Source organism: Rhamphochromis sp. 'chilingali' (assembly GCF_963969265.1).
Source record: "Rhamphochromis sp. 'chilingali' genome assembly, chromosome: 16".
Taxonomy (NCBI): domain Eukaryota; kingdom Metazoa; phylum Chordata; class Actinopteri; order Cichliformes; family Cichlidae; genus Rhamphochromis; species Rhamphochromis sp. 'chilingali'.
In genome coordinates, this window is record NC_137943.1 from 10,395,552 (window position 1) to 10,422,669 (window position 27,118).

Consider the following 27,118-nt stretch of genomic DNA (forward strand, 5'->3'; position numbering starts at 1 on the left):
GCAGGGAGACAATGTCTGAGAAACTGAAAAGATGGCACAATTAAAGAGGGGCAAAAAAGAATGGGTTAGGTTTCATCCTAAATCCTTACCACCTTTCCCCCTTCCTACCTTACCCACTCCCTCCTCATTCTGCCACTTGTTTCCCAGCCCTAACCCTTACCCCACCTCCGTTACTTTCCCTCTATAAAAATACTGTAAATAGTTCAATAGCATTCTGGTGAAATACGTTTAATTTGCTTTTGTGTTCATTTTTGTAAATCTTATTTATGCAAGCAGGAGTCTCATGAAATCAGTCCAAATAGTTTACATGTCTGTATAAACATTGTGCCTTTTAAGGGGATGTTTAGAGTGTCAGTCTTTGTTTTTGAAGGGTTCTGATGTTTCTAGGAGTGAGTTTTATAAAGTTTCACCTGCCTCTGTCTGCCCAGTGTCTATCTGACTGTTTAATCAGGAAAGTCAGTCAAGTTAACTTATCAAAGCAAAGCACAGCGTTAGCACAAAAGCTAATGCCAAACTGTAGTCCACATGTCCATCTTTCTAATCATCTTTGAATTGGACTTTTTTGAACACAATTTATTTTTTAAAAAGTACTTTTATATGACATTAATAGTTGTGATTCTTAAGGATTAGACTATTGGCTGTGATTCAGGCTTCACTGGCTTCAATGTAATCAGATTACTAATGATACTTGAGAATGAGGTGAAAAATATTTACAGCATTATTACAGAATAAATAATTTACAGTAGAAGCAAGTCTTGACTCAGTAAAACTACACAAATATTGCAGGTCTTTTAGCCAAAAAAAATCCTGGTGGGCTTATAAAACTGCTCGTGTTGAAAGGTATTTCACATAGGCAGACGTGCAAAAGGCAGAGACTGAGACAGATGCATGAGGGAAGAAGACGGAGGAGCAGACATGGAGGAGGACAGACACTCACTGCCAAACACAGTGACAGGTGAACCCACCGTTAACGCATCCAGATTCATCGCTGTGGTCAGGACAGTCGTGGACCTTGTTACACTGCTTGGTGCCGTGTATGCAGGAACCATCACCGCACTGGAATTCATCAGGACGACACGTCAACAGAGCTGTAACAGGCAAGAGATCGAAATTTTAAATTTGATTTTAATGACTTCAAGAGGAGCATAAAATCATGTGGTCGAATCCAATCCAAGACCAGCTGTGGCATTTTAATCACTCGGTTTCTCTCCACATTTGTGTCCCATAAAGAAGAGGAATTGCTTTGAAAACTTTTCTTGAAACACTGAAAAATATTGAGAAATGGCATATACTGCACTTCTATTAATTCACAGTGTGTGTAAGGCACTGCCGAGGACAGAGACAGTCAACCTGAGGGCGTGTGATGAATGATTTTCAATATAGTAACACAAAGATGGAGGCTCCAAGAAGCCACACCAAATTTTATTAATATCCCAAGCACAGACAAGCTTTTCATCAACAGTGCCCGGTATGCTCATATAACTCCCTCTAAACCGCACTAAAAAGCAATATATGTGACAGAGGGATATGATTAAGTGTTATCACAAGACGAACAGGACACAACGAGCCTAATGGAGCCAGGGATGCTGTAGTCTGGACACGCATGTCCAGACATGTATGCACATAGATATGATCATCCATGTTTCTGTGCATCTCTCAGGCAAATCTAGAGATTTGAGTGAGCAATAAACTGGTGGTGCATACTGGTATAGATACATGTGCATGTATATTCATAAGAGAGCAGAAGCAACAGTGTAAAACTGATGAATCACAGCAGGAGCATTTGTCCTCTGCTGACAAGCTGGAAGAAAATTCCATTTTTTAGGCAAAGAAATCCTCGTACAGACATGAGGGTGTGCGAATACACCAAAGGTGGTGAACATATGAATTTAAATGTGTAGCACGGGAACTTGTGGACAAAGATGAGGTTGTGTCCCTAACCACCCCCAGCCTTCCTCCCCTCTAATGCAGATATTCTGTTGGCTAATAAAACATCAATCTCCTGTAAGTGCAGCTTATATGACAGACCACAGAGTGAGAGCTGTGCGTTTGATGTGTGCACCGCACATCTTGATAATGAATAGTGGGACTATCTGGGCTTCACACTCTGGCTTAGTGAGACAGGAGCTTCAGGGCTCCCCCATCCATGACCAGCTAATAGGAAAACCTGTCTTATCACAAGGCCCCATCTTCACACAGTGTTTATCAACAGAAACACATTCTTTACCTGACACATTTAGGAGGAAAAAACTCAATATCAACTCCCAGCAGAGAAGAAATCTGCTAAATGATAGAGCGTCACCTCAGAGGAGAGAAGAAATATTGCTATTGAAGATTATCTATTCCACCATCTCAAAGCAAATAAACAAAAACAAAATATAACGTTAATTTAACAACTTCACAGTTTCTGGATTCATCTGAAGACGTGCAACATGTTTAATAAAAAGTGCCCACCTAGTGAATAGAATATTTGCAAAACTACTAGAGTTTATTCAGAATCAACCAAACTTAAAAAATAATCAAATCCATCCATAACCTCTGAGAATATATATGAAAACTGAATAGCAATTGGAAAGGCTGCAGTTGTACCCAAGATTCTAACGGTTGCCTTAAGCTGGATAAAATACTTCTGCTTATACAGACTTTGATAATGTAGTATTATTTTGTAATGTATAGCACTGCTTTACCACTGATTTAATAGTATACAATAAACCTATATACTTTAATATTGTGTATTAACATAAAATGAGGTAATTCAAGAAATCAAGAAATGGGTAGAGGCTGGCAATTACAATTTCCCGAAGTGGAAACATCATGCTTGTTCTGAGTTATTTTATGTTTTAATGGGTTTTTAGAGTTCCTCACCGCTCTCTCAGATTGTGTCTCATTCACTAATGTGGGTGTAGAAATGCTATTACCGTGTACCCCAGATAGGTTCACATTCAATATTACTGCTGGATTCATCATCATTAACTATACCAGCAGGAGTATGTTAGTGAGTCAGAGTCATTTAAAATTGCTCGGTATGTGCTTTCTGTTTTCTGCAAACTGGAATGCCCTTATTTCTTTATTAGCTAGCAAATGCACCTTGAGATGTATCATGGAGTGAAACGTCTGAAGTTAAAGCTGTGAAAGTACAAAAGCCTAAAGCAAAAAAAGAATAATTTCATGAGAAAATAAAGCGAAGCAATCATGTTTGGGAAAGAAGACAGAAAAAGTACTGCTTTCAATTTTCTTTACTTAGAAGCGACAACAGCTGGACACAAGTAAGATTTGGGCTGCAGTAACTGAGGTGGATGCTGCATGAGCTGTGAAACAGCCAGTGACCTGATGACCACCAGGTTTCCTTTTTCTACAGAAAGCAGAAAAAGGTTGACATCAAGGTTAATGGAAAAGGAAGGAAGCAGGTGCAGGACAAGGACCGACTAAACTGTCAGTCCCAAGATAAGAAACTTACTACAATTATTGAAAAGACATGCATAAATGGGACATGTTTCATCCAACAAGGATGAAAGCATTTGTAATGAATGCGGTTTTGATATGCTAAGTATTTAAGCCTGAGGTACAATCCCAACTGTGTGCAAAATTAACTTTGTTTCTTCTTCTGTTTTGGCCTTTGAATTGGTGAAAACTAGTAGAGAAACAGGCTGCTTATTAAAATATGTAAAACTGTATGTACAGCGCTGATTGCTTTATTAGAGCACTTGTCAAAAAAACCCAGAAAACACAAATATTTAAAAAATCTGTGAAAAACTCGCTAGAAACATAAGAATTACTGAATTCACTAATCTATGAGTTTCTGGCTAGACTGACACATGTAAGTAGCTAAAGTGAATTTCTGTGTATAAGATGACAACAGATCTGGAACAGACGGCAGCAGATTTGCAATTTATCCCACACAGATTGTATGTAATTGCCAACTTGACCCTATTCAATCACAAACTGATAGCAGATTGACTCCATCTTATTACTGTCTTGATCCAGCAAGACAGCAATAAGATGGAGTCAGTCTTCAAAGTTGCTTTGAAGATGACGGCTGATTATAAGTGGCCGTTATTTATGTAAACATGTGATTCTGAAAGAGAGATTTCTGCATGAACACTTTTTGAATTAGACCTTTTGAGTGTCTATTCCTCTATGTTACACAGCATGGGACATTCACATTATCAAATTTAATGTGGCTGCTCTTGTCCAGTGGTCTTCCTGCATGTGTTCTCCAAGCCAATCAGCTGCTAGGCCCTGTTTTTTAATTCACTCTCATCTCTCACTCTCCCCATCTCTTGGCGCTCGATCTCATCCAGGTTCTCCAACGTGTCTCAACTAATGTCTCCATCAGCCATCTGCTAACTCTGCTTCACCACCAGATTCTGCACTCCAGGGGTTCGGCCACTATCTCCAACTTTCATCTGGAATTCAGCATTATTATGTCACTTCTCATCTGAGAATAAGCGCAAAATATGCTTCCATTTTGCATGCTTATATTTCTGCAATAGATGTAGCTCTTTTTTCTCCTTAATTATCTGTAATTAACAAACTATGAATATGAATGTATATTGCATTGTGGGTTTAACAGTGAACATCAAAGGCGCACATAAGCATTTCTGTATGCTAGCTGGGATGTTATACGTAGTTTATTCCTTTCACGCTTACATGTAATCTCTCTCAACCTTGCTACATATTTTATATGTGCCAAAAGACTTTCAGACAGTGCAGCGTTTTCTGTTATCACTGTAAGCTGAGAAGACAGCCTTGAATCGACATAGTTATACGCAGCAGAGAACATATATAAGCTACTGCAACATTAAAAAGAGAAAAAGGTTACATATGTAGGAGATTACAGTTGTTGGGAGACAAGCAAACACATAGAAAGAAAGGAAGCAGAACAAGACACTCACGGCAGTCTGACTCATCAGATTTGTCTTTGCAGTCAGGATCTCCATCGCACTTCCAGGTCAGTCGCACACACTCGCCATTGGCACAGCGAAACTCCCCACTGGTGCAGTTAGCTCTGCGGTTGGGCAGGTATGGGGCTCCATCACCTCCGCAGCGCTCAGGCCCCTCGTCTGAACTGTCGGAGCAGTCGGGGTCGCCGTCACAGCTCCACATGAGCGGCACGCACTCGGAGGTGTTACAGCGGAGGTGGTTGGGCCCACAAGTCAGAGGGGAGGTGCACTTCAGCTCATCGCTGCCATCGCCGCAGTCATCATCACCATCGCACACGTAGACGGTGGCTAAACATTTGCGGTTGGCACACATGAACTCACCGCTGGGACAGGCCTTGGCATCTGAGGACCAACAGAGACAGCAAAACTCACACGAGGGACTGCACGCTTGGTTCTCATGACAGTGAAGCAGGGACGGTGTAGCATTTATTATCAGATTGCAGTTTGTGCAGCAGAAACCGTTACCCTGTCTTCTCTAGCTGCTGAAAAGGAAATCTGAGGAATCTGTTTGAAGGCCGTTGCTTTTAATCTTTTGCAGACTGCCTTCACACAACATAAAACTACACTAAAATGCAATGCTTTCATAACCAGAGAACTGTACACTTTTGGTCAAATAAGTAAATATAAAAGTTTCAGGTCTTGCTACAGCTGCAGAGCATTGAGAGCAAGTAAGACCGAAGACTTATTGGCTTAAAGTCATTTCAAGCAGATGGGCACAGACACAGAAATAGTTTCCCAGACTGGCTAAAAGTCAATAACATAACAGAGACAAAGAGAAAGCTGGGAAGGATAACGGTGATTAGGAAAATGGTGAGAGGCTTTCTCTCCTACCTTTTCCAGGGTATTTTTTCTGTATCTAGTCATGTCTAACTGAAAGCACTCTGGATGCGAAGAAAGCCAGGGAACCCGCTGTTCGCCCATAGGTGCTCAGAGGCCAGCACGGGGAGAGGAAGGATTTGATATTTACACAAACCACAGGGAGTTCAGCTTTAACGCCAGTGCCTTTGGCTGCTGCAGCTGGTTACTGGAAAGGATTGCTGTTTTGCTACATTTTACACAGAATCAGCAAATTGTAAAGCTGTAGCATATTGTCACTGACCTGCAGCAGACACCGTGTATTTTTTGAGTATCAAGCATACATGCTATTTTAAACTATTACTGATCAAAGCAGGGGGAAGTTTTTAAATAGCTTCAGATTAAACTGCAGCATTTCTGCATCAAAAGTATCACTGCTGTGAAAGGTAGTGATCAGCTGAACAGTTAAACAATGCAATACAACAGCATGAAAAGAAGCTTATAGCATAAAAGAGCAGAAATTAAACATCTTAATATACATCATGAAACATCATGAAACCACTGCTTCTCAGTTAAACTGGGTGAACACATCTTAAGCTAGCAAAAACACTGGATGCAAGACAGTGTCTTACTTACTATCCTACGTAATCACACCATATGTTACAATTACTATCTCTTCTTTTCTCTGCTAACATCACTGTTAATTAATTCACTGATATGAACACGACTGCCTCAGAAGCTTGGGAAAAAGCAACTGATGTGAACATAAGTGTCATGGATTCAGTTCAGCGACAGGGTTTATAGTTATTAATATTAAAGACTCTGCATCTGATTCTCATGTGTCTGCTTTCCCCGGTATGCCTCTGCCCACACTCTATACTAATTTGGCACTAAATAATTAAAGAGATTCAATGAACAAGTGCGTTATTACACAGGGGGAAGGCCATTAGCACTTTACATCAGTGCCCTGGTTGAATTCCAGTTGGGACAGAATTTCAAGATTTCTGAGCAACTTTGAGCCCACAGACCATCTGCTGATGATGTTGTACAAGGCAGTGGGTTTTAAATGATAAATAAATCACAGAGGGAACAAGCACTTCACCCAGTGGATGTTTAGTAAGATTTATTATACGATTTTCTTTTTATACAAGTAAAAGCAGAAAAGATCATTAAAAAATGAATTTGCAGCATTTTGTTTGGTTATACATCTCATGGTAAGGTCATTTAAATGACAGGCCAAGTACAACTAGTACTTATAGCACATTTCTACTCAACTATAGCACTCAAAATGCTTTCTACACACACACACACACACACACACACACACAAACAGGATCAATACACCAAATAGATCCATCGGGTGTCAGGACATTTCAGAGTTTAATATCTTGCCCAACGATACTTTGGCAGGTGGACTGGGGCAGCCAGGGATGGATCCAGATTGGTGGATGACCTGCTCTGCTACATTAGAGCAAAATAAATAGAACTGTCCTTTGACAATGCTGTCAAAGTGGTGCCTCCAGGTATACAATATTAACTGCATTCACTTCAAGGAGCTTTATCTCAGCTTTTTTGCAAGTTGAATTGTTTTGTTCTCCTAATTAGAATATTGAGGCATTGATGAGGCTAACAATAAAATATTGGCTTGGCATAGAGTTTTATACCAGACTCCCTCTATGATGCAACCCTCCCATTTAGCTAGGCTTGGAACCAGCAGTGGGAGCACACTAGCCTTTTTTGTTTACTTGACACAAACACGACGTTCTTGTTACGCATAGATGAACAGTGGCACCGTTTTGGGTGCATTTCAGTGAAATTGCTCTCTTTTTTAAGCACCCGGGTCAGACGCTTCTTGAAAGAGGCATCACTGCTGAGTGATGCAGATATGTTTACCTCACTTTAGTACTACAAAGCATGTTTGATTTTGCTCTATTACACTGAAGGGAAAGCAAACACATTTACAGACTATATCTCCAAAAGTGTACAAACTCACACCAAAACAATTTAGATGGATAAACAGCACTACAGGCCAGAGACAAAATATATATACGTTTGATTTGGGGGTGAAATGTCCCTGAACCCTTTGAGGTCTAAACGTATCCTGTTCTATCAGACTGAGATTTTTTGTTTTTATTTTTTATTGTTTCGGAGTCATCAAGTCACTGAGGACTTTATACTATACTGGTGGCACTCAGCTACATGCTACCACTACTTTTTAATTCCTTTGCTGGGAGAAGCTTTCCTCTGACTACCATTCTGGTAGTCAGAGGCTGGCAGCATAACCCACTTAACTTCTTCTGGCAGCTTTGATGATGGGAGATTGTTGCCAGCGGCAACCAACGGCTCAGATGTAGTGGGAAGAAATGACTGGTCGCTCTACTCATGTTAGCATTACAACTGATAAGTGTGGACCGCATGTGTGTGTGTGCGTGCATGTGTGTAAGTGTGTGTGAGATGAGTCTGAGTGTGTTGGAGGAAAAAGGTGAAATGAAGTGTGAAAGGTAAGGAAATTATTTTGAGTGTAGGAAAAGAGGGGGAAAAAAGGGAAAAAATAAGAAAAGAGATGAGAATAAAGTCTTCCAGGTTTTATGTTAGCATGCAAAAGCTTTATATATTTTTATCTGTTGACACAAATACCTGTGACCGTGTCCATCACTTTCTATACAGCTTAATGTCCTCTTAGCTTTCTCATAGATATTCATAACTTTAAACTTAAGAGATGACTCAAACCTGTCAGCTCTGCTTAGAGAATTAAGGTTCACTGCAGCAAGGTGACTCAAAGACACACACATACACAAACTCACACTGCTGGCTAGTTCACATGGGTCACAGTGGCTCACCAGGGAAATATCTCAGTGACTGCCCTTTCCTGTAATGCCACACACATAATAACTGAACAACCACAGTTTTAACAACGATGGGGCAACCCTCTCATCCGGAGAAACAATCAGGACATGATATAGGGTACAAGATGGGAGTCAAAGTGTCCGTGTTATCGTTACTGCCTGAAAACGTAGGTTGACTGAGGGCCAATAGGTGAGGACAAAAGAGACACACAATGAGCACTGATACGAGACAAAATAGCCGCCGTTTGGCCAAATTGAAAACCTGTCTAGATTCCGATTAACAGAATGTAATTGTGAAGAAACTTTGTCAGTACAAGCCCCTTTAGATGTGTTAAATGGTCTTTTGTGAAGGCTTTATCTCAGTGTTACCCAGTTCAGTTTCACTCCAGGGACAGTGAGACGGCTGTGAGGAATGCAGGATTTGTCTGTTTGCTTCATACTGTCCAAGAAATGTTGAATTTAAATAAAGACATCAAGCGGAAAGATAACTGTAAAATAAAAAAAAATCATATTCATGCACCAGGCAGGCTACCCAAGCTGACATTTAGCACAACTGCAAACACACAGAAGATGAAAACACAGAACTCCAGACTGGTTCCAGTGCCTTGCAGTAGATCCCAGTTGACAGACATACTCAGAAAAATGCTTGGGGAGTAAATGCACATAAATCTTCACATGCTGAGAGTTGAGGCTACAGTCCAGCTTTCTTGCGGAGCCTCTCCAGAGTTACTGCTTAATGTAATGTTGATCAGGGAAAGCTTTCTCTGGTGAGGGCTAGATTCTACTTAATACATAATTCAGCATGTGGATGACTCAATTAGTAGGATGCCTCTGTAAGATTTACTTTTTCCAGTCAGCGGCATGCTATGCACTTCGTAAATTTCTACTAATAGCGGAACATGCGGGAGCTGACTGAGGAGGTTCCAGCTTAGTCTGTTTTGGAGGTACAATTTGCCTGCTTATAGCTCAGTAAATACAAGAGTTGGAAAAGAAGAAGCGTGTTCCTTGTGAGCATGCTCAAAAGTATAACATAACAATCACAAAATGGAAGTTTGTGTCGAAAGTATTTCTCACAACTTACACAGAATATCCAATCAAATGTGAGTTTGCCCCTCAAAGCATCTATTTTCCGAGTCATAGTGTGGCACAAGACAAACCTCACATGCTCTCTGCTTTTCAGATATTTGATCACACTATTAGATGCAGCTCCATGTGATTAATACTTTCTTTGTGAACCTTTTGGACAACCAAATAGGATGCTACAAGTGCAGTGAAGTTAATATGAGTTGATATGTGAGTACTAGAATGAGCTATTTTTAATTTTCTCCCAGTGGGGTCCAGACAGGGCTGCAGTATCCCAGCTCACTAAGTTTCTATTAAATGATTCACCAGTTAGTCCATGTAGGTTCATGTCAATAATTCAATAATAATGCAGTCTAAACAGAAACCAGAGCCTTTAAACGTAAACCGTTAAGAGTCAGGTTAAGTAAGCTTCACATCAGGTGCTTAGCTAGGTAAGTTTAGCAGGCTATGTGGCTTAGCCCCTGTGGTTGTCGCGCAAAATAGATGAACTCAATAAACTAACAGCAATTGTTTAAATTCGATCCAATTCAGTTCAATCAGACGCCAACAATCAGACGACCCCTGATGAGCAAGCACTTGGCGACAATGGGAAGGAAGATCTCTCTATTAACAGGAAGAAACCTCCAGCAAACCAGGGTCAGTGAGAGCGAGCTATCTGCCTGGTTGGGGGTGAGGGAAGTGAGACAGAACAAAAGACAAGCAGTGGAAGAGAGCCAGAGATTAATAATAACTAATTATGAGAAATAAAGATCCTGGACCTGGTGAAAGGGGATTTTTGGGCACTCAAACAGTGTAAGAACAGCTCTAAAGCAGCACCTAAACACATTTTGGTTTTGTTCAGAATCCGCTTAATCGGCTCCGAAAGTCTAATATGATCAGTGATGGTAGCAGAATTTGTTTGCACTTGGTGAATCTGTTTAACTTTGGATGCTCAGTGGTGCTGAAGGGGTTTCAAATCTTCAATTTATCGTTTAAAATATCCAATTATCGCATGTGCACTGAGAGATTTAGAAATATATTTGCAGCCCTGCTAGCTGAGCTGTTGGGAGCAAAATGTAACTGAAAATACATAGTGCTGATTAAAAACTTTTACTTTTAAATCTTTGAAAGGTCATGAAAAAGTAGGTCTTGACTGACACAGATTTAATACAAAAAACTAAAACTGTAAAACAAACTAAACGATCTTGATCTTCTGTATTAATATTCCAATATTATGCATGTTCTATTGTCTTTATTATCATGGTCATAGCGTATTTATGTATATACGTCTTTATGAATACTTCTTCCTTAACAAACTGGCCAATCTGAATAAAATTTTGTATGAACGTTATCACACATACAGTGATTATTAAAATCTATATGTAAAAAAAAACAAAAAACATCTATTTTACATCCAAATTGTTTTGACTTTGTTGTTTTGATATCAGTTGGAGGACAATGTTGGAGCGGACTATAATCTTTTGTGGAGTGGAGATGAGAACATTACTTTTACTTTTATTGCATTTTATTTTTTTTGAGCATGATGGTAAAGTGTAAACTGCGCTAGATAAACAACTGCATTATGCTACAAACACAATTTCAGCTCTTCACAGACATCTACACAAACAGCATGCTAACACAAAGCTAGTGAAGAATCCAGAGTGACATTAAAGCTCAGTCTATTCTTACAGCAGCCCAGCAGCCAAAGCTCTTTAACAGGTAAGAAAGGCAGTGATGAGCCGTCAGGCTTGAATCCTCCTTTTCTGTTTCTACAGTAGAATCACAGTGGAGATCGTTTTGAAGTCTCTTTGGGCTGGTTTTTGTTGTTGGCTTTGTGTTCAAATCTAAATACCAAGAGAAAGCTGGTATGTACGCTCTCATTAGGCTAGGTACAGGGATTTGTGGTGTTGTCAATAAAAACTTCTATTGTTAACTTGTAAATATGTAACAATGCATTTCAGTCTTGTTATGGAGTAATGTGAAAGTATGCAATACGTAATCTAATGAACTGCTTTCTCACAGGAGTAGTTGAGTAATGTAAAGCAGTACTTTAAGAAAAAAGTAAATATCCCTTATTGAGAATCCCTGCAGTAATAAGAGCAGGATAAACACTATTTACTAATGAAAACTGCCAAGCAAACCTCAAAGGTGAATGTGTTAAACTGTTTTGTGAACATCACACTACTATTAGTGTTGTTACTCCACATCAATCAGGTATAGCCCAACACTGGAATCACTGTGCAGCTCACTGAGATGGACTAAAGACATAACACTGCAAAATCAATGGATAGTACCTCTAGAGCAGATCAGCTGCAAGGTTACATTTAAAAGCCTCGTGTCCTTGATTTAAACATCATCTTTCAGGTTGGCATTGGGCCCAATCATCAGATAAACTGGCCCGAGCAGCATTTAATAGGCCTAATTTGTGATGCTATCTAGCACTGTGCTCTGCTTGTACTGGAGAGAGCTTATTCTAAGTGGTCATACTGAGAGGAGTTTCCCTCTAGAGGTATTCTGGCCTCTGCCTGGGTGGGCGACAGCCTGCTGCCTGCCCTCGTGTCACTACTGAGAGGCTTAAGACTGCCACATCAATACAGACATTAGAATGAAAGAAGGATTAGCCCAGGCTAGACCGGGCCTCAATGGACAGTGCTATGAAAAGCCATCTAAGAAGGCATTAGATCTAAAGTCGATGCAGTGAGTGTGTGGGGCCTCTTTGAAACCTTGAGTCCATAACAAGCTACTCACAAGCTGATCATTGAAGAATAAGTCAAAGCCATAAGGAGCTGAGTATTAATACATATGCAACAGTTTCTATTTATGCATTAATTTTCTGCCAGATTGATAAGGCTTCCTTTCCAAATAAAAACTCAAAATTGGCTGTGTTCTTAACAAATAAACATGAATGGCTTATATGCCAGGCAGACGTGATCTCAACACCCACACACACCCAAACAACCGAGGAGTTAAAGATGCCAGAAAAAGAGGAACATCGTCATTAATATAGGATAATAAGGAGATGGCTTATTTCTCTCCCTCTGCGCATTTGCTACCACGTGCCATCTTCAAAGTCTAAACATCACACCCCCCACGGCTCTGCTGCCTCAATCATTTCTTCTTGACGTGAAGAGGCAGAGGAGAGAGAAAGAAGGAGAAGAAGCCAATTCTTCATGGCTCCTCAGAAGTAGGGCAAGGATAGTCCCTGCAGGGGACTGGGGGTGGGGGTAGTCGCACGATTGAGTTGCCTGATTGGCTGGGCATGAGGTGATGTCATTTTTTAAGGTTGTGAGGGCCCTGCAGTGGAAAGACTGAAGACTTGAGGTTTGGAAAGGACAGAAACGTCCAAAGATCACCGGAAAGCTGCGAATATCTGATGGTTTCACACCAAAGATCATTCCACATCAAAGGGAACGGTTGTCAAGTGCAGCTGGCTTTAATTCAAAACTCACTTCAAATCCATCTAATTATAATGAGTGTTCCCCACTGCGCTTTAATGTCACATGCCTTTGGATGATAAGTGAGATCAGAAAAGATAAAACCCTATGAAATACAAAACGGGAATCTGGGTTCTCGTTATTCGGCTGCTTGTCGAGTCATTCGCTTCTGCACATCCATCACTGGTGAAATCTGGACCAAAATGTCCTCTACAAATGCACTCAGCGGTTAAACGCGGAAGTAAAACCATCTGATCGGGGTATTTATTTCATTATGGTAAGTGAACTGACTCGGATAAACTCACCAGACGCACAGTCCTCCTCGTCAGCGCCATTCTCGCAGTCTTTCTCCCCATCACATCTCCATGACAACGAGACACACTTGTTAGTTGATCCCCCACAGTCAAATTTCTCTGGAGGGCACGTCTGTTTGCCTGTGGGCAGAGATAAAAGAGATAGGGAGATTACTGTAGTTTTATGGTCCATAAAGGCAACAACAACAACTACTAGGAGACACAGGACTTGATTTTTATCACCCCCACAATGCTCTTAAAAAAATTATCCAAAACTCCACCACCCTGGCCAATTGATTTTACTGCGTGGGCTGCCTCTCAAGAAACATGTAGGAAGATCATGAAATACAGCAAATGCACGGCTGGCTATAAAGCAAAAGCTCAACCCAGCCCCTCCTCCTTTTCCTGCCAATCTGCTCTAGTTGGCACAGGGTCGGTTTGATCCAGATTACAGTGCGTTTAATATGAAGCATGTTGTTAATTATACATGTTTGCTTACAGTGCAGCCTTAAGCCTTCCAGAAAGAAATCAGACGCGCGTGCAAATTATCGATCTTTTGGAGTGTTTTTATTATATTTAAAATGCCAATTAAAAGCCTTTTTGACACAGGGTACGATATGATGTTACCCTGCATCAGCTTCACTCATTAAACACACAGATATTGGTACAACTGTGCTTTAGTTGCTGGACATAGTGTGACAGAAGCTGTTTTAACCGTTTATCCACTTTTTTAAGTAAACTATTTATCCTCATTACCTTTTTAGCTAATTGTATTTTAATTCAATTAAGCATAATTCTTTCCACATATTCTGTCAACTCCATTAGCAATACAAGGTGTAATTTTCCAGCTACACATCATAGTTGGTATTTATATTCTTGCTGTACACAAACTGACAAACAATGGTATAACAGGATCCTGTGTGGTGTGATAAGTGAGAACAACATCCTTAACGAATACCAATTTAAGAAGCTAAAAAGAATCTCTGGTGCTGTCACCAGCAATGTTAGGTGTGAATTGCATTGTGGGTAATTGAACCAGAAAGTGAGAAAGTCTCCCAAGATTTTCAAACCAGGTCCATATAGTTAATCTCGTATTGTCAGAAAGCCGCCTTTATGATCAAATTGAATTCTTTTTATTTGATGGGGCGATCGTGGCTCAAGAGTTGGGAGTTCGCCTTGTAATCGAAGGTTGCCGGTTCGAGCCCCGGCTTGGACAGTCTCGGTCATTGTGTCCTTGGGCAAGACACTTCACCCGTTGCCTACTGGTGGTGCCAGTGTCCGGCAGCCTCGCCTCTGTTAGTGTGCCCCAGGGTGGCTGTGGTTACAACGTAGCTTGCCATCACCAGTGTGTGAATGTGTGTGTGAATGACTGGATGTGCAAAGAGCTATACAAATACAGGCCCTTTAATGTCAATTCAATATCCATCCATGCACTCACCTATTCATCCATCCATTTTCTTCTGCTTATCTAATTCAAGGTTGAAGCCTATCCCAGCTGTCATAGGGTGAGAGGCAGGGTATACCCTGGACATGTCCCTAGTCTGTCACAGTGCTAACACATAGACAGACAACCATTCACATTTAAACTCACATAGATGGGCAATTTAGAATCACCAATTAACCTAACCCCACTACCTGCATGTCTTTGAACTGTGGGAAGAAGTACCTGGAGAGAGCCCACACAGACACCGCCGGAACATGCAAACTTCACACAGAAAGGCCGCGGCCAGACGGGGGACTACAACCCAGGACCTTCCTGCTTTGAAGCAACAGTGCTAACTACCGCACCACCATGCTGTCCTACGAATCCAATAATCAGAAGATTTTAACTATGACAATTGCATGTTAGTCCTTTTTTTAGTACAGTATATGTATTGCAGTGCCAGTATCACTATCATTTCAGCAACACAAATAAAATATAAAGCAGTTATAATTGTATTCAGTCACCCTGTATTGTGTTGAACACTTCAAAGTCACAGCAATACGGGTTATCAGAAACACAAATTTACTTACAAGGATCTCTAAAAAAATGGTCTTTAAATAATAAATATTATTATGCAGTTTGGCCACTGTGACTTCAACAGGAAGAAATGCAATAAAGGTCACATGAATCAAACTTTGGAAGCTACATATTCCCTGCAGCTAAATCTTTTGGGGCAAAAGGAGCAGACTACCTAACACTGGACACTACATTTTAAACTGAGTGAACATTGAACTATATAAATTACAAATAACAATAAGGTGTCACAACTAATGTCAATATGCTGATCCTGTTTGAAGCTATTTTTCCTCCAGAATGAGGAACTCCTCCTCATTGCAGTCTGCAGGGTTTCATTATCTCAGTTATTGCAACACGTCCAACTTCAGCAGGAGCTGAACTTTAATTTATTGGCTCCAACAGTTTTCCCTCTGAGTTTATTACACACCAGCAGCCTCAATTTACAGTAAAGTGAATGATCGTCTCCGAGGTGAGTTGTGCTCATTTGTATATAAACAACAATAGTCACTTCATTAATTACTCAGAATGATCTATTATCCCAGACATGGAGATAGGACCTGTAAGGATCGTTAACGATAATTGATGTGTGTGTTCTTTGTCAACTACACAGAAGATTACACTGAGGTATCGCCAGAAGCTTTCTTGATCCATCCATCCATCCATTCGCTTCCGCTTATCCTTTTCAGGGTCGCGGGGGGCGCTGGAGCCTATCCCAGCTTTCTTGATCATTTCTTACAATATAATGTCAGCATTTAAAACTATTTGTTTATTCTTACAGATTCCTTCCCTCTGAAAATACAGAAATGACCATGGTGCGTCACGTATTCATCTATTTTATTTGTAAAAATGCTGATATTTTTGTTGATATTATTTTTTAATGTGATGACAGGCGGGTCTCAACATTTGCCGCTCTCTCCTGACAGCTGGTGGCGGGGAGAGTGAGCAGGGAGGATGGCTGACACAGCAAGGTCCTCACCCCAGATGGAGAAAAAAAGTTTGCAGTCCAGTATTTTTAGGCTGTTTCTAAAGAGTGGAGCAATGACATTTACCTGCAATTGTTTTTCAGTCCACAGACAGTGCAGTGTGAGGTAAGTGGATAAAAAAGCTTACTTTGTCACTCGTCACTCAGCAACACAGACATGTAATAAACTAAAAAATATCCTAGATAAAGCCATGCTATTAGACTGGAATAAGTAAAAAATAAAAGGAGTAATCAGATATGGCCTCTTCTACCTCACAGCTCTGCTGTGCAAGAAGTCTGAAGGTGTACGAGCTGTGCAAAGCTTTTCATTCAATCATTATGTTCTGTGATATGTTTAATGAATCACACACTGTATGTGTTTCTTTTCACAGCCACCTGTCAAGGACTGATCACTGAAACAATTATAGCGGAGTAAAGTGAAAGAGCGAAAGGCTGGATCATAAAGAAATACATGAAACATGAAAAGATGAAAAAGCAGACAAGGTGGAATTTTTGGCAGAGGAAATAACATCCTGTATGAGGGAGCTGGACGAATGTCAGTCAAACAGAGAACATTTTTGAAAATGTTTTTTAAAAGTTAGCAGAGAGCAGCAAAAAAGTAGAGAGAGACGAAAGCGTCAGAGCATGAAAGAATCTATAAGAAGGGAGCTGTGCACAGAGCAAGACACTGTATATAAGGAAGAAGGGAGAGACAAACTGCTGCATGACCTTTCAGATTTTTATCCTGAAGCTAAATCAAAGCCATCCATACAAAGTAAGTGGAAGGAGATGAAGGAGGACAGGCAGGCAGAGCACAGTGTCGAGCAGAATGTGAATCCACCAAGCGGAGGGCGAGCTGTCCTGTCCTCTTAACTGATGACTCTTTAATGAAGCGTGAGCTCCACTCCTCCCAAATCCAAACAAAGAAACCAGACTTCACTACAACAAAGCAGTGGTACCTCACTGCTCAGTGTGACAGCTACAGATTAGCGATTTTATAAAGACGCGTAATGAGATTTTTTTTTTGCTTGTAAAAGAGGCAACTTAATAAAAGCCAATTACTCACAGACAAGCTGAGAATCAGACTGTTGTTTACCATCTGAGTGAAAAATGAGGTTTCGTCTGCACTGTGTCATCTTGGCAGAAGATGCGTTTAGAATTTATCACCTTTTACAAGACCCAAAGGCTGCATTCACTTCAACCCTTCAATGGTGTAATAGCTTTATTTTTCCTTTTGATCGTCATAACTGACCTTGTTATTACTGACAGCTTTTTACCTGAAACTTGGCTTCGAATGGAGAAAGTGCAGAAGCTCTTCAATTTGTCAGCTGTCAGTGGGAACGATACTGTGATAAAAAAGGACTGAAAATGTATTCACCTGATTTGATATACTGAACTGCACCATCATAATGTTACATTACACAACAGCGTGCCATGCAAGTAATCATTTGTAGCACATTTGTATACACGGATGTCTCTTTTGCATATATGATAGCAGATAATGTATAGCATCGATTCATCCTGCAGCCAGCTCATGACAGCTTTGTAAATATGCACTCAGCTTATTGTGAAAGCATGTCTACCTAATATAGATGGTTGCTGTTTGTAACGTGTTCCAATTAAACCCTAGAAATCATCATTCAAAATGTAGAGATTTTTCAGAAGCCTGTTTCTAGCCCTTTGATGTGTGCATCCATTCGGCTCTATGTGCTTCAGGTGAGGTCTCAGGCATTAGCACCTGTGTATGTCAGTGTTGGGGGCTCTGATGGTGAGGAAGATAACGCAGTCATTCTGGCTCAGAGCTAAAAAAGACAGCAAAAAAAGCTCAGATACCGTGAGTCATTCTCAGATTCACTGCTTCATTAAACTGGGTTAGCATGGCCGTGTGAACTTGAATTATAGATTTGGTACAGCAGAGAACATGCTTGCTTCTGGCCGACTACAAGATGGGAAACTGTTATTTTCAGTAACGTACATTAGCAAGTAATGAGCTGTGGCATGCACTATTGCTTTATATTAAGTGCTGCTGTGCTCCCTGACTGTTACCTCATCAGTTAAATAAAGCCAGAATAATACGGTAAAATTAAATAATAATAAATATTGGTACTTTATTTTATTTTTGGTATTTTAATATTTTGGTGTCAAATCCCAGCAGATAGTGGATGGTGGGTAGAGGGTGAACTAGTTTGGATGCCATCATAGAGCTAGCACGTACAAAAGACCATTTACAGCAAGCCAGATTTAAAAAAAAAAAAAAAACTACATGAGTGGATTTATAAACTTGGTATATTTGTCCTTCAAATGGGATTACTGCCAATATTGCACATCTTCACCTTGTTCATATTTCTCAAGGACTTAAACTGTGACTTAGTGAGATTTTGGGAAACTGTGATAGACCTTTCTCTTTTCATTTTGACACACTAAAGAAAAATAGAGTAGAACTACTGAGCTCGTTTCAGTTCTAAAATTATATTCTTGCATTTACAAATAAACCACGATGCTGGAACTTGGTGCAGCCTTAGTTCATCCACTGTCTAAAAAATGGTCATTTTGCTTCTCTCCCTTCAAGCAGCTAAAATGGCTTAAGCCGACTTCTTCCGACTGGTTGTTCCTTGTAAACAGAAGGTTTACACAGCAGGTGAGTGAGGCTGCTGTGCTCACAGCGAGAGCTGTGTGCCTGACACGACCATGTTACGGATATCCTTGATAAACCTAAAACCTAAGCTTTCTGCTCATAGGGATTACTTGCACACATGCTCATGATAAGCATCCAGTCAAACCACAACTGTTTGAGTCTAACTAAGGTGAAGTGCAACTGTTTCCTCTTATTAAGTCTTGGGACTGTGTAATACAGAAAGTAACTGCAACATGGATAAAAATATAATTCTTTAAATCCTGGAATTATCAGACTCTGTTAAGAGTTAAACCTCACAGCAGCTTGCAAATGAAGCAGCTATGACAACAAACCCACTTTTAAAACTGGCAAATCGCTAACAAAGTATAAAAAAAGACAAAAGGATCAACAGAGCAAAACAACACACAAATACGTACATACTCAGCATTTATGAAGTCCTTTCTAAACAGCCTAAAGTAAATCTACCAGCAAGTACTTTTTCTTCATAACTAACGATACAAGGCAATTTAAATGATTCAATTAATAGCACGCAGTATAAGTAATTCCAGTTTCCCTACTATAAAGTCAATAAATAAGCCATGCACTGTTATTAACTCCCACAGAAAAAGCTCAATATCTACAAAGTGGTTTGTAGAAGAAAGTTTTCATCAAAACCTCCTTCAGAAAAATATCTATAATCCACTCAGAATACTAAATTAAGAACACAATATTGTGGGTTTAAAGGGGAGAGTTCTACCTGTCTGAACAATCCACATTGTTAAATATGCAGCATTTCAAGGTTCTGTCACCTCATATTCAAAGAATCCCAAAGGAAGAGGAAACACTGTGAATGCCTGTCAGTTTTCAGAAATTTAAAAGCAGAGAGGACAAACAGACATGCAGAATCAAGTTGGTCTCAGCAATATTGCCAGAAATCACCAAGAAGCAAGCATTTCCTTCCTCCCCTTATATCCTAAAAAAGTGTCTCTGGTGGCTGAGAGTGCATAAAATGTCACTGCACTGGTGAGGAAGCAGAGAAGCAGCTGCACATCTGCAGGGGCCAACTTCCATTTTGACTACACATTAATCTAATACAAAAACTGTGAGCCCTGATGCTTCACGTGCTCCTCCAAAGAGTCATGAATCTTTTTTCAGGGCTTGCAAGTAACTAACTCTGTGTGGCCCAAATTTGAATTCTTAATACAGCAGTGTAAACGCTACTCCAGCGTGTAATTGGGAATCCAGTCAGTGAGCCAGAATGATTCTGGCACAGATGTCCGCAGCACGGATGAAAAAATGTCTTAGTTATATACATCTGCAAAGTTGACTGTACATCTGCGAGCACATGAAACTGAAACAGAACATACAGGAGAACTGGGCAGGAGATCTGAATGAAAAACAAGACGAAGGCTTTCTGTGAGTATAACTTGCCTGACTCATCAGGCAAGAGAATAACCGAAGCATGATGTTTTAAGCTGTATGCCGTGCTATGTGTAAGGAAACTGTGTAAAAACTGCAATGCTGTGACTGCTCTCTGCTGTTTATATAATGGTAAATTGTATATCTCTGTCACATCGAAGATTGAATGCAGTCTGTGTGAAATTGCAAGCTTCTGTTTGTTGTTAGACTTTAGTGCAGCCTAATTGACTGATACATGTGACGCTTCTGATTTCAAAGTATAACATGGAAAAGGAATGTTGATCAAAACACGGATGTGATGAGTTTGTTTTTTCATCTTTACCCTATTCAGGAAAAAGAAAAAACACGCTGACTGTTTTTTTCATTGGTTTTTTTGCCAACTGATGTAAATTTCTCATTATAGGGTTGTAACTGTATCAAGTGGATGGCACAGATAAGTACTTTACCAGTGAAACAAGGTTAATGTGACACCTGATACGGCAGCCACTCAAGAGCGGGTTGTTTGCTGTTGGTTAAGATGCTCCGTGCATTTTTGAACAATGTCCATCCTTGAGTCTTTCTTCGTTCCGTTTTCAGAGTGATAATGACACAGCTGGATTTACTCAAGCAGAAAAACAGCTGTGATGAAGAGGCTCTCATTAGCAATCCTTCTGTTCAGGATGTAGGCCTGATCTGACGCTTCTCTTCTGAACATATAATCAGCAGGGCTGCGGGCTGCAGGGTAAGCACGACCTGAAATGCAGGAAGAAGGATGTTTCCCTCTTCCTGCACATGAAGTATCAGTCTAGACTGGCAAAAATAATATATTACAAAGAAATAACCTTTTTTTTTTTGGAACAGGTTTTTGTTTGTAGAGAAAAGCAAAAAAAATGCAACAGCTGATTTTTTTTTCTATTACATAATCTGAATCCATATGGGATTTCCATATAAATGGCTTTCTTCTCAACCCAGATCCTTATCTCTTTATTCTGCAGCCAAGAGATGAATCCTTCCTTCATTTATCTTTAATTGGATTTCCAATATAAACTTGTTATCCATCAGAGATCCCTTCGTGCCTCCCTCCTCGCATTCAACTTTTCAGCAAGTGACATTAGATGCTCTGCTAGGCTGCTTCATTATTCATCAAACCGACTCACAGCCAAAGAAAAATGTAACAAAACTAGAATGAACGTCCTCTGAAAGATTCCTTTGGCTTTTTCTTTCATTTATTCCACACTCATTTGGATTCACTTTAACACCATCCCTGTCAGGCTCAGGAGGGACTCGGAGTCAGACCGTCACTAAAGTTCACGTTTTATTTACACACACAGACACCAGGTGCGAATATATACAGGTGAGGGGGCACAGGAAGAGGGTCTCCGGGAAGCACAGGCACGGGAAGAAGAGGGCTATGTACAAAATCCACTGAAGCTCAGGTAGCTCGGACTCCGGCTTTAGCTCACCAACGGCGGTCCTCAGGCTGGCGAGGATCGAGTGTTACACAATAATCCAGCGAGGAAGCACTCTCAGCAGCCGCCTTAAGAAGTGAGTGAGATGATTGCTTGCAGGTGTCCGAGCCAGGGGCTGGAGCCGTCATGACTCCGCCCCGGTAGAGCGCAGTGCAGGGGAGAGAGAGAGATGCAGCACAACAAAAACACTTGTAGCCATACAGAGTCAGCCGAGAAGGCACAGGGTCATGACAATCCCACTGTAAATTTAAGGCAGAGTTTAAAGACATAATGCTTGATAAAGGTGGGTAGAATCAAAGTAACACCCTCAGACATCACATCATTATCAGCTTGAACCAATACCAGCCTGCCCCAGTATGTCTGAAAGCTCAGAACATTGTTATTAAAGGCATTGTATATATACAACCCCCATTCTAATAAACTCGGGACATTTGTGAAATGTAAATAAAAACTAAACCATTTGCAAATCTCATAAGCCCATATTTTATTCATGGTAGAAGACAGAAAACATCAGATCTTTAAAATGAGAAAATGTACAATTTCAAGAAAAATAAAAGCTTATTTATAGCCACAAAGTTTTTGTACACTAGAACACAACAAGAAGAAAAAATCCATCTAACATCATTAGCCAACACTAGCATTATAAAATACACTGAATGACCCTGATATGTTACAGTAGAACAACTGATACTGAGCTCATGATCATGAAAACTGCTGCTGCAGTTTGCTCGCCTCTGCTCAAAACCTTGAATAATGAAGCTCAGATTACAGCAAACACAGAAGTGTGATGAAACAAATCTTACTTATAGAACCTTTAAACCCCTCATGGAAAAACGAACCACAAAATTGAATGCATGAAGGCCACGAAAGAAAACACAATGTTTGCCAACGTGAATTGGCCAACACCAACTCAGATGTTTAAATAATCCAACCAGCTCATAAAGACAAAGTGAAATCATCAGTGCACTCCCCAAAAATATGTTCAATGAATACAGTAAGTAACTGAGGTTTCAGGAAAATAGTCACCTTACTTGGAGGAAAGATTATCCCCTTGCTCGGTTATTTCTCCAAAGTGGCAATACTGTATGCAAAACGAGGGCTGTTGAGGACTTTGTTTTATTCACATCTATCATGCAGGTACAATGAAAGAGAAATTTTTTATATGTAGCTTGTAGGAGATGTACTTAGGCCACATGAATAAACACCTTATTTAATAAAAGAACTTTTCATTAACTGGCACGTACCACAATGTAAAAGTGAACACAGTTCCCCATTGATTTATTTTATGCTAATTTATATATTTTTTTATTGTTCTTCTAAGACCTGCACTTTATGTAGGTAAAAAAGAGGGACCATTTTTTAATGCAAAGATCTAACACAAACTTAAAATGAATGTGAATGTGTTATGTTTACATGAAAGTTCAAATAAACTCAAATCAATGATTAATTGTGACAAATAACTGTGATCTCAATATAATTGTTATTATCATTTTGATCATAATCATACATATAAACATATTATGTGCTGATTCTGTAATGTTTAAACTCTAATACAGTTTTATTATTAATGTAATATTACTGAGGATATCATTTGCCCAATGAACAGATTTTTGAAGCTATATTCCGTTGTGCATTTATTCTCTACCTCTTCTTAAGAGCTTATTATGTATGAGTGAGGTTATTTCTGTGCTTTGTCTGATGTTTGACCCCAAGAGAGTCTCAAGCAGCAAGGGGAGAAAGAGAAAATTATCAGTCAAAGACGGAAAACAATTAACGGGCTCAAGCCTCCCACACTTGAGTCCCTGCTTGGATATCGAGTCAACTCACCTTACGCTGTCAGTATCCACGTGTGGGAGAGTGAGACTGGCAGGGTCTACAAGTGAGCCAGCCAGATGTCCCAGGTTCTAACAGCTTGGCAGAAAACGAATCAAGGCCTTTATTGCACTCAGCATCAGACACTGCTGAATACTGAAGTGTGTGGGCGAGTGGAGGCAGGGGGGATAACTTAACTGCCATCACAGCCATGATAACGAAGGAAATTAAAAACTTGAGTACAGGTTTAACAGGAGGCAACACCACAAAGAAGAAGGTGTGATTTAAATGCAGCACACAAAATACCCCCAAAACCCCACTAGCAATATACTTTGCTAGCCACGCCTTCTTTTTTGCACAGTGCCAATGAGTCTGACTGACGTTACAAGTCACTGGAGAAGTTTAAGTTAATATTAAAAACAGTGAACTGTTTTTTGTAGTTTTGATGCAATTTTCGCATTGACATAATTAAAGTCCAATATGGCACAAACACAAACTACACCCAAAGTATCCAGAACTATTTCTTCCTCCCAGGAACTCCAAAGAACTAAAAGCTTCCTTCGGGCCACTGACTGCAGTCCCAAACTGCGACATGGAAATTTAGACAAATCAGTCCACTGATGGTAGAATTTTACAAAAACATATAGTCAGAACTTGACTTTCTTTATCTCTTTTTTGTGTCTGTATGAAAGATTGTACCACACATTCTTAGTGACAGGGTGATGGTGGCCCTCTGACAAAACTTTGACAGTCTGGCACCTTCCTTCCAGGCTGTTTGGATGCATTTATTAGCCTTTTAGAACACTACCACTGTGAAACAACCTCTAGTTCTGTGCATTAATTGACTAAACTTGGCTTGACTTGGTGTGTACAACGTTCATAAAGTGACCATGAAACCAGCTGTGCTATAAAACTAAGTTGAAACCAAATTTCAAATTGATCTTGATGGTGAATGCTAAATGGTCTGGTTCTTGAATTCAAAGTGCTTTATACTACAAGTAATGTGATCAGCTGAATGATGTCACTTACTGCAAGTCTCCTCTGCCTCATCGGACCCATCCGGACACTCTGGTTCCCCGTCACAGCGCCAGCGTCCTGGGACACACTGCCCATTCAAACAAGCAAACTCTGCTGGGGCACATGTTTTCCTGGCTGCTCAGACAGAGAAGCACAGACAGAGCAGAAAAGAATCAAGACAGGATGTTAGAAAAATAGTTAAAGCCATATATAGTCTGCAGCAGAACTTGATTTCTGTCATGAAATTGGTAGAGTTATCATAATCCCTGCAATTATTCCCTTCATCAGAGATCAGTCTCATCATTTCTTACATTATTCCTGTGCAGTTCTCTATAGTGCATGCTCTCCTTCCAGATATCCTCCACTAATTATCTACACTTTCCCCATTTTCTTGACTTTTATTCATTGCACTGCCTCTCCCTCTGCGTTCTTCCTCCCCCTCCCTCAATCTGCTGATCTCCAAAAACAGTCTAATCTCTCCTTCAGGTTTTCCATCACAGAGCAGTGAAATGGATGTTGATTGCCGAACACTACAAGCTCAGGGAGGTTAAACCTTTTACCTCGCAAACCTGTTTACGATGGAAAGTTACATGCCAGCAAGGCCACGGGCTGATAAACATGTCAGGCGTGCTGAGAATTGGAAATCAAAAATAAACACGAGTCAGGAAAAAAGGCCTGTTTAAGCAAGAAGAAGAAAACTTTCACCAACAGCCGAGAGCTTTTCACTGTTACCATCCAAAAAATTCTCATCAACTTTGTTTAAAGTGTAACGTAAAACATGAACTCTTGACACAGATACACACACACACACATAAAATAACATTTTTAAAAAGTACTCTCCACTCGTAGCACCTAAGCTGCTAGTATTGCAAGAGAGTCGGATACAGGCAGAGGGCAGAGCCATTCAATTTCCTCAGCTGGACCTGTGCTACAGTCTAATAAATCACTGGCTAAAAGCCCTCAGCTGCGATCTGTGGTGCTGTTACACTGCCACGACTGTTTCAAAGCTGGCTCCAATGTTGGCACTGATGTTTCAAATTAGATATAGCATTTAGAGTTGTCCTGGGAGCTTAAATCTAGCTGAGGGGCTGTAAAGAAATAGAGAAAGATATTTCAAAAGGCTTTCCTAGCAGTGCTCCTACTACTGCAGCTTCTTTCTTGACCTTGGTTTTATTTGCTGTCGTCAAACATTGGGCAAAAAAGGTTTCTCTTGATGTCCGACATTTCCTTCTCTATGCCACAGCTATAACAAACCTTTAGGTCAAACACTGTGAAGGACTTCAACTTCAGCTCCTGCACCACGAGCAATATGCCTGTAGTTCCAATTAAGAGGTAAGATGAGTCTTTAAATTTAAACCTCTCTTTGAGCATGTGTAAATAATATCCTGCTGTTTCCCGGCAAAATGAAATTCCCAAATTGTTGGGGAGCAATGGTAGAGGAGCAAGAGTAACATTTAAACTGCAAGCACATTCCTGGGACACACTGCATTACTTTACAATGTATTGCATCATGTACTGTAACGTAGCATCATGCATTGTATACTGAGCAGTGTGCAATTTGCATGCTCGGTCCTGTGTGTGCACTTTTATGGATGACAACCTGTGAAGTATTATATTATTTAAATTTACCACCAGATGCTGTCTGTGTCCTTTACAAATTCACTTTGGGAGAAAAGGTGGATTTTATCTTAGTGCTGACACTGATATGCACACTTACCGTTGTGCTGAAGAGTGTATGTTACTCAGGATAAACTATGGCAGCGCCTGAATATTTCATAGTATTCATTTGTGGGGTAGGTGTTCAATGTTGTTTTTCACAATCCATCAGAGCAGCGTGCAGCAGGTTGACTGCACACCCACCTCAAAGCAGTCAGCTGTCACCAAGAAGCACTTAAATAGGAACCTGCTGTTAAGTCTAATTGTTGAATGTTGCCATTGTGTTTCTTAAATTTGTACAGTCTTAGTTTAAGCAGTAGGATCAAAGCCATTCCTTTGATCCTGACCACCTTTCCAGCCACTCTGTGCTGGGGGAGGTTTTATTGTAGATACATCCTATCTGAAAGATCTGTTTCTTTTGATGTAAACTTCCTGGGTTTATGACCCTTTGGTCAGCAGGAGGTAACACACACACACACACACACACACACACACACACACACACACACACACACACACACACACACTTACATACAGTGCCTTGTCTATGTAACCAAAGGGGGGTTGCAAGGGGAGGTGCTTTGTAAACTATTGTTTGAGGATTGTCAATAAAAGGCAGCGAGAGGAGGCCACCATTGGGGTCATTGTCGTGCTGGACACAGACGAGGCCTCCCTTGCGCAAGTAATGGATCGATCGACTGTCTTGTTTTCTTCATGATGAATAAGTCTCTAGAATTAGCGGGGTTTGTGGAAACACAGACCCAACACCTGCTTGTCTCTAATGTATTGTAATTGTAAAACCTGTTAATTACCCCGTTC

General features: G+C 40.3%; 1 protein-coding gene across 3 annotated transcripts in view; it reads right to left on the reverse strand.

Annotated features, from left to right (window-relative positions):
• The window catches only part of LOC308412860 (low-density lipoprotein receptor-related protein 8-like), a 93,570-nt gene that overhangs the window by 31,912 nt on the left and 34,540 nt on the right, over positions 1–27,118 (reverse strand). For all 3 annotated transcript variants that reach the window (XM_080907498.1, XM_080907499.1, XM_080907497.1), the window contains exons 3-6: positions 24,656–24,778; positions 13,386–13,514; positions 4,896–5,285; positions 966–1,088 (exon numbers count right to left, since the gene is read on the reverse strand). In XM_080907498.1, coding sequence (XP_080763624.1) covers positions 966–1,088; positions 4,896–5,285; positions 13,386–13,514; positions 24,656–24,778 — 765 coding nt within the window. The remainder of the gene's footprint in view (positions 1–965; positions 1,089–4,895; positions 5,286–13,385; positions 13,515–24,655; positions 24,779–27,118) is intronic.